This window comes from Triticum aestivum, chromosome 1A (assembly GCF_018294505.1).
Source record: "Triticum aestivum cultivar Chinese Spring chromosome 1A, IWGSC CS RefSeq v2.1, whole genome shotgun sequence".
NCBI classification, from domain to species: domain Eukaryota; kingdom Viridiplantae; phylum Streptophyta; class Magnoliopsida; order Poales; family Poaceae; genus Triticum; species Triticum aestivum.
In genome coordinates this window covers 44368080-44389326 of record NC_057794.1, presented here as the reverse complement: position 1 = coordinate 44389326, position 21247 = coordinate 44368080, and the positions used below count along the sequence as shown (strand labels likewise).

Genomic DNA, 21247 nt, shown 5'->3' with positions numbered 1-21247 from the left:
GTACGGAGCGAGGACGTCTCCCGCGCCTTGATCCAGCAAGGAGGAGGGAGAGGTTGAGGAAGAGGGCTCCAACAGCAGCACGACGGCGTGGTGGTGGTGGAGCAGCAGTACTCCGGCAGGGCTTCGCCAAGCTCTTGCGGAGGAGGAGAGGTGTTGGGGAGCGGAGGGGCTGCGCCTTGGATGTGGTATGCAGCCATCCCCTTGCCCCTCTATTTATAGGGGAAGGAGGAAGGGGGCCGGCCCCCTCTAGATGAGATCTAGAGGGGGGGGGCGGCCAAGGGGAGGGGGCTTGCCCCCCAAGCAAGGGGGCGCCCCCCTTAGGGTTTCCCCCCAACCCTAGGCGCATGGGCCCAAGGGGGGATGCGCCCAGCCCATGTAGGGCTGGTTCCCTTTCCTCTACGGCCCATTAGGCCCTCCGAGAGAGGTGGCCCCTCCCGGTGGACCCCCGGAACCCCTCCGGTGGCCCCGGTACAATACCGATATGCCCCCGAACCTTTCCGGTGACCGTATGACAACTTCCTACATATAAATCTTCACCTCCGGACCATTCCGGAACTCCTCGTGACGTCCGGGATCTCATCCGGGACTCCGAACAACATTCGGTAATCACATACAAGTCTTCCTAATAACCCTAGCGTCATCGAACCTTAAGTGTGTAGACCCTACGGGTTCGGGAACCATGCAGACATGACCGAGACAACTCTCCGGCCAATAACCAACAGCGGGATCTGGATACCCATGTTGGCTCCCACATGTTCCACGATGATCTCATCGGATGAACCACGATGTCGAGGATTCAAGCAATCCCGTATACAATTCCCTTTGTCAATCGGTACGTTACTTGCCCGAGATTCGATCGTCGGTATCCCAATACCTCGTTCAATCTCGTTACCGGCAAGTCACTTTACTCGTTCCGTAATGCATGATCCCGTGACCAACTACTTAGTCACACTGAGCTCATTATGATGATGCATTACCGAGTGGGCCCAGAGATACCTCTCCGTCATACGGAGTGACAAATCCCAGTCTCGATTCATGCCAACCCAACAGACACTTTCGGAGATACCTGTAGTGCACCTTTATAGCCACCCAGTTACGTTGTGACGTTTGGTACACCCAAAGCACTCCTACGGTATCCGGGAGTTGCACAATCTCATGGTCTAAGGAAATGATACTTGACATTCAGAAAAGCTCTAGCAGACGAACTACACGATCTTGTGCTATGCTTAGGATTGGGTCTTGTCCATCACATCATTCTCCTAATGATGTGATCCCGTTATCAATGACATCCAATGTCCATGGTCAGGAAACCGTAACCATCTATTGATCAACGAGCTAGTCAACTAGAGGCTCACTAGGGACATGTTGTGGTCTATGTATTCACACATGTATTACGATTTCCGGATAACACAATTATAGCATGAACAATAGACAATTATCATGAACAAGGAAATATAATAATAACCATTTTATTATTGCCTCTAGGGCATATTTCCAACATATAGCTCTAGTGCATCCGTTGCATGGCAATCCCTACTCACTCATAATGATATCTATTAATGGGCATCTCCATAGCCCATTGATATGCCTAGTTGATGTGAGACTTTCTCCCTTTTTGTCTTCTCCACACAACCTCCACCATCATATTCTATTCCACCTATAATGCTATATCCACGGCTCACTCTCATGTATTGCGTGAAAGTTGAAAAGGTTTGAGAACATCAAAAGTATGAAACAATTGCTTGGCTTGTCATCGGGGTTGTACATGATTTGAATATTTTGTGTGGTGAAGATGGAGCATAGCCAGACTATATGATTTTGTAGGGATAACTTTCTTTAGCCATGTTATTTTGAAAATACATGATTGCTTTATTAGTATGCTTGAAGTATTATTGTCTTAATGTCAAATGATAGACTATTGCTTTGAGTCACTCGTGTCTTAATATTCATGCCATGATTAGATTACATGATCAAGATTATGCTAGGTAGCATTCCACATCAAAAACTATCTTTTTTATCATTTACCTACTCGAGGACGAGCAGGAATTAAGCTTGGGGATGCTGATATGTCTCCGTCGTATCTATAATTTTTGATTGTTCCATGCCAATATTCTACAACTTTCATATACTTTTGGCAACTTTTTCTACTATTTTTGGGACTAACATATTGATCCAGTGCCCAGTGCCAGTTCCTGTTTGTTGCATGTTTTTTGTTTCGCAGTAAATCCATATCAAACGGAGTCCAAATGGGATAAAAACTGATGAAGATTTTTTTGGAATATATGTCATTTTTGGGAAGAAAAATCAATGCGAGACGATGCCTGAGGGGGCCACGAGGTAGGGGCACGCCCCAGGGGGGCAGGCGCGCCCTGGGCCCTCGTGGCCACCCCATAAGGCGGTTGATGCCCTTATTTCGCCGCAAAAAGCTAATATCCGGATAGAGATCGGGTTAAAATTTTAGCCCAATCGGAGTTACGGATCTCCGAGAATATAAGAAACGGTGAAAGGGCAGAATCTGAGAACGCAGAAACAGAGAGAGACAGAGAGACATATCCAATCTCGGAGGGGCTCTCGCCCCTCCCATGCCATGGAGACCAAGGACCAGAGGGGAAACCCTTCTCCCATCTAGGGAGGAGGTCAAGGAAGAATAAGAAGAAGGGGGCCCCTCTCCCCCTCTCTTTCGGTGGCGCCGGAACACCGCCGGGGCCATTATCATCACCGCAATCTTCACCAACAAATTCACCGCCATCATCACCAACTCTTCCCCCCTCTATGCAGCGGTGTAACCCCTCTTTTACCCGCTGTAGTCTCTACTTAAACATGGTGCTCAATGCTATATATTATTTCCCAATGATGTATGGCTATCCTATGATATTTGAGTTGATCCGTTTTGTCCTATGTGCTATTTGATGATCGTGATTGGTTTGAGTTGCATGTTTTATTATTGGTGCTGTCCTATGGTGCTCTCCGTGTTGCGCAAGCATGAGGGATCCCCGCTGTAGGGTTTGCAATATGTTCATGATTTTCTTATGGTGGGTGGCGTGAGTGACAGAAGCACATACCCGAGTAAGTAGGTTGTTGCGTATGGGATAAAGATGACTTGATACTTTAATGCTATGGTTGGGTTTTACCTTAATGATCTTTAGTAGTTGCGGACGCTTGCTAGAGTTCCAATCATAAGTGCATATGATCCAAGTAGAGAAAGTATGTTAGCTTATGCCTCACCCTCAAATAAAATTGCAATAATGATTACCGGTCTAGTTATCGATTGCCTAGGGACAAATAACTTTCTCGTAACAAAAAGCTCTTTACTAAAACTAACCTAGTTGTGTCTTTATTTAAACAACCCCTACTTTTTATTTACTTGCTCTTTATTATCTTGCAAACCTATCCAAAAACACCTACAAAGTACTTCTAGTTTCATACTTGTTCTAGGTAAAGCAAATGTCAAGCGTGCATAGAGTTGTATCGGTGGTCGATAGAACTTGAGGGAATATTTGTTCTACCTTTAGCTCCTCGTTGGGTTCGACACTCTTACTTATCAAAAACTGTTGCCATCCCCTATACTTGTGGGTTATCACCGAGTTGCGCAATCTGCCCAAGATCCACGCATCTCCCACCGCCAGGGCCGCCGCCCAGCATCCAGACCGTCCCGGTACCCTCAAAGGAGGCGGCTTTGGACGGAGCCAACTCCCACCATCGCCGCAACCTGCAAACCGTCCCGCCTCGGACATCGCATGGGACAGCAGCCACGAAGCCTCGGGTAGGGGAAAGGGGAAGGGAAGGTGCGCCACTCGGCCACTCCCGGCACCCACGGTGCCGGTGACGGCGGCTCGACCACGTCGAAGCCCCATCCCTCCAACCACTCCCCCCCGAAGCACCTGCTTCGCCCCGGCCCTGCTATTGGCACAACCCAACGCGAGGCCACTGACGGCCGCTCGTCCGACGAAGGAGGGAGAAGATCCACCGCCGCCGCCGCCAGGGACAGATCCAGGGACAGCCCGCCCACGCCGCGCGCCGCTGACCATAGCCGAGAAGGACGCCCAATTGTACTCGGAGCCCGCACGTGTCTCCACCACCAACCGTCACGCCACCGGCTCCACCACCCCTATGCACGGCGGCGCCAGCCGCCCGCGGCCCTGCTACACCCAGCCCGCGCCGCCAAAAGAGGCGCCGGAGGCAGATCCGGCCGGATCTGACCGGAGCCCACCCGCTCGCACCACCTGAAGGACGAGCCAACGCGAGATGCCGAGAGCCCGCAGCCGCCACGCCGCAAGCCACCGCCCAGACCGCCGGCGCACCACGAGAGGACGCGCCCGCCGCCGCCAGACCGGTTGCCGCCGCGCCGCCGCCCCCGCGCAAGGCCGGGGCATGCGCCCGATCCAGCCGTCCCGCGCCGGCCCACCATGGAAGAGCGCAGGGGAGAGGAGAGCCCCCCCCCCCCCCCCCCGCCGCCACCAACGCCGGCCGGGCTTGGCGGCGACGGGGGAGGAGGGACGGGGAGGGGAGGGAGTTTGGGTGGCGGCTAGGGTTGCCCCCCGGGTTGCTCGCGGGAACGACCGGGAGGGGAGAGGGGAAAAGTATCGCTCCGAGGACCGGAGGATTCTCGAAGAGGCAGAAGAAGAAAGCAATGGTTGTTAGTTTGTGCTTCTTTCCCGTGTGTTGCCACTTGTTTTACTCCGTTCTTTATCAAATTCCCCTATCATTCGTGACGATCGGACCACCCTACGGCTTGCCCCATATCATCTTTGTTTCGCTTTGTTGATCTTTGTGGATGTCTCAATAATTTTACTATTGAACATTTCGTCCCTTACTGGCCCGCTGATTGCCTATTGAAAATGCTTGGCAATTTGCAGTTGTGGAGACCGCTCGTTGTAGCCGCGGACGACAGCTCCGTTGACCTGATAATATCCCTCTGTTTTGTTTGAATGATTTTGTTATTATGGCGCTATTTATAAAGTAAGGCATAACGAAAGAAAAGTCAATTACTCCAAGAGTGAGCGCTGACCAAGAGTAGTTTACTTGGCCGGGCAATTGAATACTTAGGTCATCTTAGCAGGCAGAGCGTGTTATTTTGTTGTTTTGCCAGCAGAGTACTGCCTTTTATATTAAAAAAAAGCACCTTGTCCCGGTTGGACCGGGCTCTAACTTTGGAAGATACTACTACCTGTTGTAGTACATATCTTGTCTTCATATGCTCGTCCCTTGTGCTTCTCCCCTCGTTGACTCACACCAAGAACATCTGCAGCCGTGGTATCCTGCAAGCTGAAGGCCGCATCCTTGATTGCAGGCTGAAAAACTGCAGATCTCTTCTATTACCAACGAACAGGTAACCGTTCCTTATTTGCTCTTGATGGGATTATGTATGTACCCTTGCTATCCACACTCACTATTTCGGGGTGGTGGTTCCTCGATGAATTGCCTTTTTTCCGTTGTGGAGTAGATTTGCTTCTCTAAGAAGCAGACGATGGATTCGGGCCACTTTTTCTTATATAAAACTAAAATCCGGAAACTTTAGGCCTTTGCCCCAAATTTTCATCTCACCTCAGCTCTGATGCAATTGCTCGCGTGGCTTGATTCGTTGTATTCCGCCCAAAACCAGTGTTTTTTCAGGGAAAAAAATCCATTGTAAACCCTGAATTTGTAGATGTTAGATGAAATGAACCCTCAAATCGAAATCCTTATTGATTGCATCCTAAATTATGCAATTCCGGTCTAAATTGAACCCTTCCAACCGTGATTTGTCTAGCTGGTGTGCTCAAGGCGCGCACCCGTCCTCCTCATTGGGCTGGCCCATTCGCTTTTTTTGTCTGCTCAATTTATTTTGTCTTTTTTTTCTTGTTACACTGCTAAAAAAAGTTGCGCACAAGGTGATTCAAACTCGTGCCCTCCTTTTTATTCTATTTCTTTTTCTTCTTTATTTTATTCATGGAAGCTACTTATACATATTTTTTTTCTTTTTATTTAACGCTTGAACCTTTTTTCAGTTCTGCTTTTTTTTCAAATTGGTGAACTTTTTTTACAAAACTCGTGGAATTTTTTGAATCCATGAACTTTTTTCAAATCCACAAATTCTTTTTCAATTATATATTTTTTCCAAACCGCGAACTTTTTTCCAAATAGGTGGACTTTTCTTCCGAAAATCCGTGAACTTCTTTTCAAAATCGTTTAACGTTTTCTAAATCCGTGTTTTTTAAAAAAAACTGTGAACTTTTTCTCTTTTGAAAATCTGCTCCATGAGGTTCTTCTCTTTTTGTTTACTATTTAATACTAATATTTTTTTTGAAAGGAGGCTTGCCCCCAGCATCTGCATCGGAACGATGCATGCAACCATCTTATTAAAAAGTCTTGAAGTAGCACAAAGTCATAAAAGTATTACAGCTCACAAACGGAGCAAAAAGGAAAAGAAATGTGAATGCTTCATACCACAACCGGTATGACAATGTAAAGGACAAGCTTCCTAGACTCCTATCCTGTTATGCGATCGCCATCCAAACCGGTTGAATATTGCCCGTGCTACCATCTCCCACTGGTTGCACCCAGTAACCAATGGCTCCCAGGAGTCCGTAGGAGTGAGGAAGGACCACGTATGAATCCATGCGGTAGCTCTGAAAATGACCTGCAAGAAAGTTAAAATATGTTATCTGTTACAAATCATATCATTCTTACAATTCTATATAGCCCATATATGCGCACATATTCCAATCCGAATACGAGCCGCAGTAATATGATCAACCCAGCTAACCACGTCCCAAATAACATTCAGTTTAACTGGAGGAGTAATGTTAAAGGCTATATGGATCGTTCTCCAAAGCAATTTCGCGAGTAGGCACTCTATGAACAAGTGTTGTATTGTTTCATCATGATCACAAAAACAACAACATGAACTACCTACCCACCGCCTATTTAATAAGTTATCTTGGTGAGGATCACTTGCTTGTGTACAAACCACATAATTTTTTTAATACACATGGGAACCTTAACCTTCCAAATATGTAACGATCTCGAGATTGAGCCAGAATTAATTAGATCCATGTAAAAAGATTTCACCATAAACACCCCATTTCTAGCTAACTTCGAGTGCATCGAATCGGGTTGGTCGGATAATTGAACATCTATCAATCTCTGTACCAAGTGCATTCAGGCATTCCATCGCTCACCAACAAACGTTCGTCTGAACTGAATATTCAAGGGAATCAATTGAAATACTGTGCCTACGTAATCCTCCTTACGTTGCACAATGTTATATACGATGGGGTATTGTATGGCTAGTGGTGTCTCCCCTAACCACGTATCCTCCCAAAATTTTGTTGACATCCCATTGCCAACCAAGAATTTGACCCTACGAAAGAACAAAACTTTCGTTCGCATGAGTCCCTTTCAGAATGGCGAGTCAGTTGGTCTCGTGGTGACCTGGGCTAGCGTTTTCGATTCTAGATACTTGTTGTGTAGTATCTATGCCCACATACCCTCCGCCTCTGTCTCTAACCTGAAGAGCCATTTACTCATAAGACATTTATTCTTAATTTCCAGGTTTTCAATACCGAGACCCCCCTGGTCCTTGGGTCGGCATAAAATATCGCATCGTGTGAGAGGTATTTCTTCTTGGCCTCATCTGACTACCAGAAGAATCAAGATCGAAAGAAATCTAGTCTCTTCCGCACCCCTTTTGGTACCTCGAAGAAAGATAGTAGGAATATCGGCATACTAGTAAGTACTGAGTTGATCAACACTAGCCGACCTCCATACAACATTAGCTTGCCCTTTCAGCAACTAAGCTTTTTCCCAATTCGATCTTCGATGCACTTTCATTCTTTATTAGATAGCTTACGGTGATGAATCGGTATGTCCAAATAATTGAAGGGCAAAGAACCTAATTTACAACCAAACAATTGTCTATATGTGTCTTGCTCTTCTTTGGCCTTACCAAAGCAGAATAACTCGCGCTTGTGAAAGTTTATTTTTAAACCAGACAATTGTTCGAAGAGACATTATATGAGTTTCATATTCCGCGCTTTTGCAATGTCATGTTCCATGAAAAGGATAGTGTCATTAGCATACTGTAAAATGGAGACTCCCCCATTGACCAGATGAGGTACAAGCCCATCCACTTGACCGTTTTCCTTGGCCCTTCCTATAAGAATGGTCAACATATCGGCCACTATACGAAATAGGAGAGGAGACATTGAATCTCCTTGTCTCAATCCCTTGTGTGTCTGAAAATAGTGACCGATATCATCGTTAACCTTGATTCCGACACTATCTTTTTGGACTAGAGAACCCACTTGGTTCCGTCATGCCTCATTAAAACCTTTCATGCGCATTGCCTGCTGAAGGAAAGGCCATTTAACTTGATCATATGCCTTCTTGAAGTCCACTTTAAAAATAACCCCATCTACTCCCTCCGTTCCAAATTACTCATCGCAGAAACAGATGTATCTAGAACTAAAATACATCTAGATACATCCATACATGCGACAAGTAATTCGGAACGGAGGGAGTAGCTTCTTCGAATGAAGATCATGCAGCGTTTCATGCAGGACGACGACCCCTTCAAGAATGTGTCTGCCAAGCATGAAAGTTGTCTGGCTCGGTTGCACCACCGAATGGGCAATCCATGTCAATCTATTGGTGCTCACGTCCGTGAATATTTTGAAACTCATGTTGAGAAGACATATTGGCCTGAATTGCTCGATCCGAACTGCCTCTTCTTTCTTTGGCAACAACGTAGTCATGCCAAAGTTAAGATGAAACAGTTCTAAATGACCGTTAAAAAAACTTGAAAAATAGGCATAAGATCATCCTTAATAATATGCCAACATTTCCTATAGAATTCCACGGGAAACCCATCCGGTCCCGGTGCTTTATTCGGTTTCATTTGTGAAATTGCATCTAGAACCTCTTTCTCAGTAAACGGTGCAGACAGAATACCATTTTAAGTTGAGGAATATCTCCAATAACAGACTCATTAAGGGACACCGTGCTCGCTTCCAGAGGCCGAAAAGTTGTTTATAATAATTAGAGATATAAGCTTTCAGATTCTCATGAGCCACAATTGTCCCTTCGTCCTGTTCAAGCTGTATTATTTTCTTCTTCCTATGTTTCTCATTTGCAATCATGTGAAAGAATTGAGTATTGTCATCCCCTTCGACAACCTTAAGCACCTTAGCATGCAATGCCTAGTTGAGCTCCTCTTCTCTAAGAAGAGCTCGTAAGCATTGCCCGGCTTCGGATTTCGAGCTCCGCTCGACTAAATTAAGAATGTTTACTTCTGCTTTTAAATCCAGAGCATCTATTAACTGGGTGAGTCGCTCTTTTTCTTGTTTGTATATCCCACTCTCGTTTCTGGCTCAACCCCGTAAGAATTGTCTCAGATGTCTAATTTTGTTTTGCCATATCTCAATACTTGATCGTCCACTAACAGGCTTCGCCCATTCTCGTGCAATGATCTTCATGAAGTTTTCTTTCTCGAGCCAACCTAGTTTGAAAAAGAAAGTGTTCTTGTTCCCAATATGGGCTGCGTCTTCTGAGTCCACTAGTAATGGTGTGTGGTCTGAGATCGCCCTCTGCATCGTATGCACCGACACTAATGGGTACTTTTATTCCCATTCCACACTAACAAGCACCCTGCCAACTTCTCATATGTTGACCATCGGTTTTTATATAGTTTAAAATAATTTGACAACACACACGCCAAGTGCCCGGTTATCTTGTCATTTCCCTCACACGACAACTAAAGAAGAAGTTCGACACATGGTAATTTACCATGCACTCGTGGCAGTGCTTCTCTGAACGCGGCTGTATTTTAAACTCAGTGAGTGCTTCCGTGGCGAGGACGGCAGAAAGAGCAGAAACAAGTACATATCCAAATCCAACCACTCGGAGTAACAGTACCGTACAAGCTTAACAATAATCAAACTGTTTTTCGGCATCATTAATAATAATCAAACTATTTTATCTTGCGTTGATCGACAACAAGACTCCGAGCCACCCCGCGCTTTTACTTTAAACGAAAAAAGGAAAGTAAAGCGAGCCGGCCCAAAAGGGAGCAGGGTGTGCCCTGTTTGCGCTTATTTTTAGCGTTCTAATGCAAAAAAAAAAAAGCGGGCTGGCCCAGCGGGGAGCAGGCCGTGCGCCATTTGTGAAAAGGAAAAAGTCCAAAACAAACCTTGAATTTACAGGCGAAAGCTAAATCAAACCCCGAACTCTCAATCCCGGAAATCGGCACACCAAATTTTCTAATCCCGGTTTATTTTAAATCCTGAGAGGACTTCGCCAGTATTTGCTGAATTAGGCCGGCCCAGTAGCGCAGTCGCTCATGCGCGCACTAATTTGTTTTTTTCTTAGTGTTTTTCTTTTACATTTTTTTTCATTTTTACACATGTGTAATCTTTCTCAGTACCCAATATACATTTTTAACGCACACATTAAATATTTGATAAACTTTTGATATTTTCAAATACATGATGGAGATTTTTAAATTAAACGTTTTCAAAACTTTTTTGAGTACATGGTCATATTTTTCCAAATACCTGTTTTACATTTTCTTATTGACAATAAACATTCTATAAAACTACACGAACACTCTTTTACATGGTTCAACATTTTAAAATTTGCATGCACTTCTTTCAAAACACATGTCACGTATATTCTGTTAAGGTTATGATACATTTTTTTACAACACGTAAACATTTTTTTACATTGTACAAAAAGTGTCCACACATTAAAATTTTGTTCCGGTTTCAGAAAAAAAATTATGTTTCAAAAAGTGTTTGCACTCTAAAATTTTGTTCAGGTTTAAGAAAATGTTTATGTTTCAAAATGTGTTCTCTTTTTGAAAGTTGTTAGTTTTTTAAAAGTATTCAAAATTTTCAAAAACGCACTTTATAACATTAGAAGATTTCAGAAATAAATACGTGTTCAATACTTTTTTGCCCCTAAAAAAGTTTTCAAAGTTTGACACTTTGGTTTCTAATTAAATATTTCCAGCCTCTTATTGTGTAAGTCATAGTCGTCTGCTGTAGTGGCTAGCAAAATCAGGTCAACTCTGCCAGGTCCAAAGTTCGACTCCACAACATGTTTTTCTCTTTCGGATTTATTACGTCGTGCGTTAAGAAAAAGAAAGAAGGAATCTTTATGGCGCGTGATAAGAAAAAACACTCACTTTATGTCTGTTGGGCCGGCCCAGTCGAGTCCGCAGCCAACAATCCGAAACATTTTTCAAAAACATTATTTACGAGATAATTTATGAAATTCCAAAACATATATTCAACAAATGCGACACAATTCTGAAAATCCGAAAGAAAATTCATAGGATGTGAAAAACTGTTGTAATTCTGAACATGTTTTGACAAATGTGATTTTCTTAAATCGCGAACAGTTTTATAAAATGCAAACAGAATTTCAGAATCCCAAATATTTTTTAGAAAACATGAATTGTATTCTTGTCAAAAATATAAAACAGCTACATTTTTTTAAACTTTTGAACAATTTTAGAAATGTGCGAACATTTTTTAAACTTCATGAATTCTTGTTGTGTTATAGTGGGCCGGCCCAAATTCTGGTCCGTGAGAGTAGCTGGTCATCCCGGCCGGGATTGTTGTATTCCCGGTGTGCCAAATAGGTCTAGTGTCTAAAATAGACCGGGATTACAAGTTCAGAGTGTCAATTTCCGGGATTCAAAGTTCAGGGTTTGATTTAGCTTTTGTCTACAAGTTTATGGTTTATTTTGGACTTTTTCCTTGTGAAAATGTCACCAATCCCGGTCATCCTTTGCCACATCGACAATCTCCATTTGTCAAATGACCCCAGGATTTAGACCGGGATTGTATAGTTTAGGTTCAATCGATAGGAATTTTTACTTGAGGGTTCATTTCGCCTAATCTCTACAAGTTCAAGGTTTAACATAGACTTTTTCCCTTTTACGGAGACATAAATTTTTTCACCTGACACCCAAAACAACGCTTGTTTCGGCTCGGAGCAAAGGAGGCCCTACTTCACTCGCGAGCAAAACAAGGCACTCGGTGTGCCGCCTGCCGGAGAAGGAGACCCGCCGCCCATTTCGCACATCTCGCTTGCTTTCCTCCTCCAGCCAGCCGAGCAAGACAAGGTACCAGACTAGCTCCTAGCGGCGCGGCGCATACGTGGTTGCTATACTTGTCTTAGATCCATGATCCATCCATCCAAGCTTCACGGCGATGGTGGCAACATAAGTGTTGTTGCCTCTCTCATCCTCGTTCATCGGTTCTTTGGTTGGTTTCTTGAATCAGAGATGGAGGTAGAATGAAATTGCTCTGTTCTTCACTTCTTCTGCTCTAATATCCAAACACCAATTTACGAGGGAATGAAATTGCAGCAGGGCCACTCCAGAATTTTTTTGCGAAGGCCTCGCAGATTGGGCTACTCTCTCCTCTATGGCCGAGGGTTGAGAACTTTCGAAGCAAGACAGGAACCGGCTAACGTGGTTTTCTCCTTGAGTAGGCCTTCAGGGCTGCTTCGCGCGAGGGATAGCCCTGGTTTTTTCACGATTCTTAATTATTCTTACCTTTCTGTGCTATACGTCTTCGGTTTAGCTTTTTCTGTAGGCTGTGTTAGCTGATGTGCAGTTTTTCCCTCTACTTGAAGAAAAAGCAGAGCACCTGCTGGTTTGGGTCAAAAACAAAATGCAGCTGTATTTAGGCGGTATATTACAGGATACAAAAAGTAAATCTACAGCTCTTCCTAGCTGCAAAATTCAAAATAATCATGTTTTTTTTACACTTTTTATATGGAAAAATGAATCGCTTACACATATTTGGAAGATGAAGCTATTTTGTAATGCCAGTGACAGCCACTTATTCAGTTACATATGTAAAATTCCTTCTTGCAATAAGTAACGATAGATTTTAATCTCAAGGACACTGATATTAGTTGGCATATCATGATGCAGGCAAGCTGCCACTACCTGTTCTACAAATCTTGTCTTCATATGCTGCTTGCACATGGATTACCAAGGAAACAATCTTAGTGATTTCTTTCAAGCTAATGGGCATTTGGTACTTAAAAGAGTGGACAACAACTACAAACTGCGGTCTTTCACTGAAAAGGAGATAGAGCACATTACAGACAGATATAGCACTTCGCTTGGTAGTGGCTCGTTCGGTGATGTCTACAAAGGAAGATTAGACGATCAACGTCCAGTCGCAGTAAAGAGGTACAAAAATGGAACCAAGAAAGAGGAGTTCGCCAAGGAGGTGATAGTGCATTCCCAGATAAACCACAAGAATGTTGTCAGATTGTTAGGCTGCTGCACGGAGGAAAATGCCCTTATGATTGTTATGGAGTTTGTCTGTAATGGAAACCTCTACAACATCCTTCACTGTAGCAATGCTGATGGTCCTATACTCTTCCCTTTGGACAAACGTTTGGACATCGCTATTGAATCAGCTGAAGCACTATCATGCATGCATTCAATGTACAGTCCTGTCCTTCATGGTGATATTAAACCTGCCAATATACTGTTAGATGAAAAGTACTTGCCAAAGCTATCTGATTTCGGAATAGCAAGGCTGCTTTCTACTGATGAGGCCCAGCGTACCAAAATTGTTATTGGTTGCATAGGTTATGTAGACCCTTTGTTTTGTCAGAGTGGGATTCTAACTACAAAGAGTGATGTATACAGTTTTGGAGTTGTTCTATTGGAAATGATTACCCGAAAGAAAGCGACGGACGGGACTACTAGTCTTACTCAATGTTTCGCCGAGGCAATGGGAAGTGGGAAGAAGGTGAGACAACTGTTTGATGTGGAAATTACCTATGACAAGAAGAAGATGAAATTGATCGAAGAAATTGTGAAGCTAGCAGTTACATGCTTGAGACTGGATGATAAAATGCGTCCGACAATGGTTGAGGTAGCAGATAGACTTAGGAGGATTAGAAAAGCTCTCCCGAAGCACAAGGGTGAAAGCTCTACAGGTAATTAAAAATGTACGCTGCTATACTTCAAAGTTTACATGGCTTAATTTTTACTCTTTTTTTCGTGAATAGGCTTAATTTTTACTTAGATACTATCGACAAACACGGATAAGAAAGAAGACATATGTTGTAGGGTGGGATGCGAAATACACAAACCTTAGCTTCTTCTTTTGTAACACTTTATGTGTAGGATTACACATAAGTAATTTCAGTACTTGTTTGGGTGAAAGGCAAAACACACAAACTTTAGTTTCTACTTTTAAGCACTTAAGTAACTAAATACTCCCTCTGTTCCAAAATACTTGTCGTGGTTTTAGTTTGAAGTAACACCACGCCAAGTATTTTGGAATGGAGGGAGTACATGATTATTGATTATTTAAGAAATTCTCCTTTTCCTGTTAGCATGGCCATCATGAAATTCTTTTTTCTTTCAATTATGTTAGGTCTCTAGTCTCATTTGTTGTTTCAGTATGTATTAAGTCTTTTTAGAGTAAAGTGCATGGAATGCATTAGAACCTCAGTTTCAGTTCAAAGACGTGGAGTTTGAAGGCACCTAATGCATTTTACTTTTCTTTGAATATTATGCATATTTAGGTTAAAGATGCACCATGTTTGCCAAAATAAAAGGAGAGAATTCCTTATTTGACCCACTCTTAAAATTTAGTTCCCTTTTTGGCCCAGAAAACCGTTTTCTTCCCTATTTAACACTCAAACTTTATTTGGTGCCTTATGTGACACTTTGATCTTTTTTCCATCCAGAGATGTTAACTGACACGTGCAAAGACAATTTTGCCCCTGGGGATAGTATGTCATTAGAAAAGGGTAGAGCAGGGGCGTGAACAAACAAAAAATATGACGAAGTGCACCTGTGTTATGTCCGGTTAGATACATGTGTACATGTGTACGTTCGTGCGGCCATCAAACCAGCTAACTTTTATTTTTATTTTTTGAGGGTATCAAACCAACACCACACGGCAAGTGTGGTAAATGCAATCTCAAATTGACACAAAGAGGGTATCAAACCAGCTAGCTATTGCGTGCGTTTCCTGTGTGTGCAGCTAGGCGGATCGATCAAGCAAGGATCGATTAGTCTGCTGTTTTATACGTGCGCTTCTGTCTACGGCCGGTGTACGTACGTGTGTGGCGTACATAGCTAGCTTTGCTAGTCTCGGTCGGAAGTCTGTTGCTTCGTCCGTCATCGTCATCCTCGCGCGCTGCCGTCGCCGAAGTACTCGCGTAGTCTGTATTGGACCAACACAACCTGCCACGTATTGCAGCTCTATCCCTGAGAGCCAATCGATCTGTATCGCAATGGCCTGTGCGTGTGCAGCACTTGTGGCATGAACACATCTATGCGACATGACCCATTAACTTGTCACACGCTAGATTAATGTGTACAAATTTATATGCTACAGTAGAGGCTAAATGGGGTCGTCAGTGTTCCACTCATTGTATTATTATTATTATTAGTATTAGTATTAGTATTAGTCATATAAATAAGTTTGTTTTCTTATTCAAATAGGACAAAATATTTCACATTACCTTTGTGTTGCATGTAAATAATATGTTCACATACTACGTTAGGGGTAAAACAGTCTTTTTAGGTCAGACTTAACACCGTTAATAGCCAAAACTGACGGAAGTGTCACATAGGGAACAAAATGAAGTTTGGATGTCAAAAAGGGGATAAAACAAAATTCTGGGCCAAAAAGGAACCAAACTTTAAAAATGGGCCAAATAAGGAATTCTCTCAAATAAAAGGGCGGGAAGTGATGGGGAGTAATAAAAGACAATCCCTTCGTCTCGTCTGCTCCCGCGAGCGGCGAGGCGAACCCTAGCGTTCTCCTCCAGCCCTCCCGTTCCTCCCCCCTTGCCGGCGCCGGCTCGCGCCGCCGTGCAAAGCCCGGCCAGCGTCAGCGGCGGCGGGGCATCTTCCCACTCTTCGCGGCGGGCTAGCGCGGGACAGCGTCACAGCATGGAGGCACGCCATTCTGCAGGACGACGTGGCGTGGCAGCGGCCGGGGCAGAGCAGCAGAGGCATCCTGGGTTGGCGGCGCAGGCGGCTGCTCGTCAAGGGCGCGGTGGGGCGTGCCAGCTCGGGCGGCGGCGGTGGGCGTCTCGGCCCAGATCGGGATCGGGCGGGTGCTCGGGACGGCTGCCGGCAGGCGACGCGGGCCGAGACGGCAAGGGCCGGCCGGCGGCGTGCGGGGCTGGGTGGTACCTCTGGCCGCTTCGGGAGCTGTCCTGGTTCCGGCTGGCTCGCGGCGTCGCTCCGGCGGGCGGGTGGCGGTAGCGCTCGGCGTGTGTAGGCGGCATGGCTCCTGTGCGCAGTCGGTGGCGTGGTGGGCTTCGTGGTGGTGGCCCCGTGGTGGCGGGGGCCTGCGGGGAGTTTGGGCATCTCCATCTCCGACCTGGATCGGCCATGTTCGGGGACCTCGGTGGTGCCCCTCCCCTTTGGTGCCTCGACGTGTGGGTGCGTGCCCGGCGGCTCTGATGATTGGAGCTCGGCGGGCGGCGCGGGTGGGGCAATGGCCGGGGTGGGCGCTGCTCCGACCGTGGATGGCTCCATGGTGGCTTGGCAAGTCGGCTTCGGCGACGGCTGGCATGTCCTGGCGTCGGTTCATTCGTAGGCGGCTTGTATCGGCCTTTGGCCCCCCCTCCTCGTTGTCCGGTCGCTATGTTCGACGAAGGGCTGGCCTTCTCCCAGCTACGGTCCATCGTTTGTCTCGCGCCCGCTGCGCATGTCCGAGCTCGTCTCGCGCCTGGTGCCGCTGGACTAAGCTCGTCTCGCGCACGGTGCAATAGGACTCCTACTGACCTTGTCTCGCGCACGGTGGTGCGGGACCAAGCTCACCTTGCGCCCGATTCTGCAGGACGGGGCGATGGAGGCCAGGTGGCCGGCCTATTGGGTCTCGGCGCTCGTCTCTTTGGTTGGGTTAGCGACAGGGCTCGGGTGAGGTGGTGTCAAGGTCTTGAATGCGGGGGCAGCGGCCCGGTGGTGGTTGCACGGTACTCTCGGGCGGAGGCCATGGCTTGGTGCTGCCCGGTGGCCATGGCCGTGTGGGCGGCATGGTCGCCGGGGTGTGGCGTTCGGTGGCGGTGAGTTTTGGCCGGGGTGAAAACTTGTTCTATCTTCGGATGGACCGGCGGTGGCAAAACTCGTTCCCTTCTTGAAGGCGTCGGCGCGGCTCTCATTGCCCGTCGTGCGGCTCCGGGGGAAACTCTGATCCTCGGATTGGGTGGTGTCGGTGCTCCGGTGTCGTGTCCTTCCTGAAGGCGCCGTCTTGGTGCCCACGGTTCGTCATATGCAGCTTTATCTCTTCGCGGTGATAGTGCTAGGGGTGGTGTTGTCGCGCTCAGCGCCTATGTATCATGCCTTGCGTGTGTGCGTGTGTTATGGTGGCGTGCGTTTGTACTGGGTTGTTAGGATCGTGCTTTATATATAAAGTGGGGTGAAAACCTTTTCCGGTAATAGAAGGGCTGGTATAGAAGGGTACATGACACCGTAGTTTTGTCATTCCCATTCATGTGTGCTAAGCACAATTTACTCTAAGCGTGTCTCACAACTCACAAGTAATGAAACTTTACCTCCTCATACAATACTGTTGTTTATTTAAGGCCCCCCCTATGCGGACATCAATAATTGGCACATAAGAAGAGGAAATGCACAGGATGTACCAACTATTTCCCTTGATGAAATGAAGAAAATAACAAGGAACTTCAGTAATGGTGCTCTAATAGGAGAGAGTTCGCAAGGCAGAGTTTTCTTCAAAGTGTTAAAATATGGACCGGAATCTGCATTCAACTCTTCTCAAGAAATTGATTTGAAGGTTATGGTTCCGAGCCTTGTCTTTTCACCATTTCAATTGACACTCTTCATTTATTAGTACAGCAAGGCCTTGCCTTTAACTGGCATATTTCTGTGGCAGATTGAAGCAATTTCGAGACTGAAACACGAGAACGTTGTCCAACTTCTCGGATGTTGGGTCGAAGGAGACGAATATGTTCTTGCATATGAGTATACATTGGGTGGCACCTTGCATGATATCCTTCACAGCAAGGGTGAGGAATTGTATATAAATTTTCAGTTTGTTATAAAAACACGCAATATGCAGCACACCTTTCTTTTATTGAAGGGAAAAATAGTATGTCAATTCAACACCAGCTATGTAAGGAACAGAGCAACACTCAAAAGAACTCACCCTCTACGAAACCTTCAATTTTAAAAGACTTAGTGTGGTGTGTCTAGTATGTGATACGAGTGACATGTCTGTCGATATTCTTCTGGTTTATGGTCACAGGTAAAAAGGGTGTCAGGGGAGCCAAGTCAAGGGCAGCTCTATCATGGATGCAGCGAGTGAAGATTGCCTTAAGTGCAGCAGAAGGGCTGGAGTTCCTCCATCACAAGGCAGAGCCTCAGGTCACCCATGGTAACATCATATCCAGCAAGATACTTCTCTTTGACAACGACATCGCAAAGGTTGGCGACGCTGGTATCTCCAATGTGTTGGTCAGTGACAACATGAGTAGATGTCATAGTTTTAGATGTGGCCTTGACCTGGATCGTATGGATGGTCATGGTTATCACGAGGATGATTACCATGTCGATTTATATTCTGCTACTGGACAGTGCAACACAAAGAGTGATGTATATGCCTTCGGGGTTGTGCTGCTGGAACTTTTAACCGGTCGTAAGGCAGTTGATCATACACTACCCCGCGGCAGGCAGAGCCTCGTGACATGGGTATGCACCCTTGGCGAGAAGGGCCTATGCACCCATTGTGACAAGAACCCCTTTATATGGGTATGCCTTGACATGTGTATAATGTCTTGATAAGGTGCATTAGCTAAACTGTTGTTGACTTTGATGCACAGGCATACATCAATTCTATGGAAGATAATGTGTTGACAGAAACAAGTCTTAGTGAAGATAAGGTGCAGCGATGCGTGGATCCAAGGCTTGAAGGAGATTACCCTCACAATGCTGTTACCAAGGTATGTATTTTTTTAGGGGACCAATGTATGCATTTTATCCTGAACTCTACCATGTTTAACCGAGTAAACTAGCGGTGAATCCTAGGCAATGGCGCAAGGAGATGTCATTTTCAAACCGCTGTAGTCTATTCCACCAAATAAACGATAGGATTTAATCTCCATTGCTATAAGAGTTAATTCAACGTTCTAGCCCAAAGTTTATCAAGGTACCCCCTGTTCCAATCCCGACCATCTTGTACCCCCAAGTTTCAAATTTGTTGGCCACCTGCGAAGGGAAGAGGTAGCACCCCACACGATCCTATCATTGGCCCTCTTCATCATGGCTCCTCCGATCCCATCATGGCCGTCGCGTCGCACGTTCGCTGCACTTCCCATGTCAGTCTGGCTATGTGGCAGCGAGTTGGCACGCCACCTCAGCCTAATAGCGGGTCTGGGCTATAAGAAGCGTGGGAAATTTCTCCTGGGGTAAATACTGGTACAAATTTGAAAATTGAGGATAAATCTTCTGGGTATGAAGATAAACCCGCTCGTGTCAAGAGCATCCAGTGAGGCAAAGAAAACCGGTAATCTATTGCACAAAAAGCTTCTCAGGAAGCAACGAAAATCAATCCAGGTAACATGTTAAGATCTGATGCAGGAGGCAAAAAAAAAAAGACACCGACTTTGTACAAACAGCTCAGGAAGCCTATTCATCAGCAACTGCTCCAGAACCCCCATCTTGATTAATAGCGTACAGTGCATTAGGCCTTGAAAGCAACCTTGACCACCCTGCTTTGGCTTGAGATTGTCTTTGTGAGTTTCACCAGCCATGCTGCTCCTTATTTCATATCCTTCTGCATTACGGAAATTAACACGTTATAATCTTGATTGAATGACAAGCTAGGGGGTAAAAAGGTGAAACTGATTTTTGGCATAATCTTTGTGTTCTTGAGGTATGAGGGACCAAGTGACTGCTCTCCTGATTACTTTCTTTTTTTGGCAAGCAGATGGGTGCGATCGCAGCGCTATGTGTGCATTATAATCCAGATCTCCGACCAAACATGAGCACTGTCGTCAAGGGTCTGAGACAATTGCTGCACAGCGAGCCATGTGACTTGGTGTCATGAAATATACACATTGCGGGGGCTTTTATGTCCGTGACATTGTCTCTAGCCGAGCTGCACAAGATCTCGAATTTTTCATGGCCCTATTATATGCCTCTCTCTGAAGAACAAAATACAAATATATATGTTGATCATGTATCCATTTGTTTTGCAGCTGATGGATGCATAATACTATATGTTTTGTCACTTTTGGAATGAGGAATGTAGCATATGTTTGCACTGGATTTGGTGTAACATCGACAGATTATCTGCTGTCCGTACCTATCTGTAAGACTAACTGCTTCTCCTGCCATGTCGATCCACGGACTGAAGTTCAGAAGGTCTTCAGTTTATGAGAAGGGGAAATTGTTCTCTGGCGCCTGAAGTCCCGGATGAGATATTTCTCTAGAAATACCTGTAACTATTTAAATACGACCATCACAGATTCACAGGTATAATGCTTTGGATTAAAGATCCAAAAAATCACAAAAGCAACTCTGAAAACTAAGAGTTACCATGAAATCTCTCATATAAATAGCAAACAGGCGATCACTCAAAATCTGGGATCTCCCTTGCCAAAGCCTTAGCGTCATCTAGGTGTTAAAATGATTGTAGAACAAATCGTGGCATCAGATGGGCCTTAAATTGGCCATACAACCAAACTGTCTCTTAAATATCTTTCTTAGAAGAAAAGAAAAAAAGATGCATGGTGCTATTCTGATTTTTACCTTCATAAAGGGCAGTATATTAATACCAAGCTGATCTCTGCAATGACACTACGTTAAGAGCTAGTCAAGACATATGCATACAACCAAATTATTAGAAGAAAAAAGAAAAAAAAAAGAAAAGATGGTTGACATAGATGTTTTTTAGGTAATTAAATGATTAGATTGCAATTACACCAAAGATGCTAAGGAGAATTACCACTATCTGTGTAGATTCAGATGTTAATTGGCTATGGATGCCATGGAAAACAAGCTGGGTCCTGTAGTTAAGGTTAATTATTCATTTGTTGCAGGGTGTTGCCACAAAATGAAATGGTCTTTCCCCTATTACGTGTCGGTTGAGATGGCGCGTGAGAATCGCCTGAAGCGTCGGATTTGGTATATGCCATATTTGTTCAGTAATTAGTTATCTCTACTATGTGTTTTGCTGGCACATCTTTTTAAACTTATTGCATTACTTTTTCTACTCGGTTCTTTTTTCAGGCGAGGGTT

At 45.1% G+C, this 21247-nt stretch overlaps 1 protein-coding gene across 2 annotated transcripts; it reads left to right on the top strand.

Annotated features, from left to right (window-relative positions):
- Positions 1 to 5199: 5199 nt before the first annotated feature.
- On the top strand, positions 5200 to 20304 carry LOC123087986 (putative proline-rich receptor-like protein kinase PERK6). 2 transcript variants are annotated; one of them, XM_044510149.1, is made up of 8 exons: positions 5231 to 5329; positions 7534 to 7595; positions 12929 to 13953; positions 17572 to 17783; positions 17883 to 18015; positions 18255 to 18757; positions 18829 to 18948; positions 19935 to 20304. In XM_044510149.1, the coding sequence occupies exons 3-8, from the start codon at positions 12981 to 12983 to the stop codon at positions 20052 to 20054; spliced, it is 2061 nt and encodes a 686-aa protein (XP_044366084.1). In that variant the 5' UTR covers positions 5231 to 5329; positions 7534 to 7595; positions 12929 to 12980; the 3' UTR covers positions 20055 to 20304. The 2 variants fall into 2 exon arrangements, with proteins under 2 accessions (XP_044366152.1, XP_044366084.1); XM_044510217.1 differs by lacking the exon at positions 7534 to 7595 and having other exon boundaries at positions 5200 to 5329.
- The last annotated feature ends 943 nt before the right edge of the window (positions 20305 to 21247 follow it).

Coding starts and splice junctions, on each gene's coding strand:
- LOC123087986 (XM_044510217.1), top strand. CDS start 12,981: ATGGATTACCAAGGAAACAATCTTAGTGATTTCTTTCAAGCTAATGGG. Junction 18,758..18,828: donor ACAAGAACCCCTTTATATGG/GTATGCCTTGAC, acceptor TTTGATGCACAG/GCATACATCAATTCTATGGA. Junction 18,949..19,934: donor CTCACAATGCTGTTACCAAG/GTATGTATTTTT, acceptor TTTGGCAAGCAG/ATGGGTGCGATCGCAGCGCT.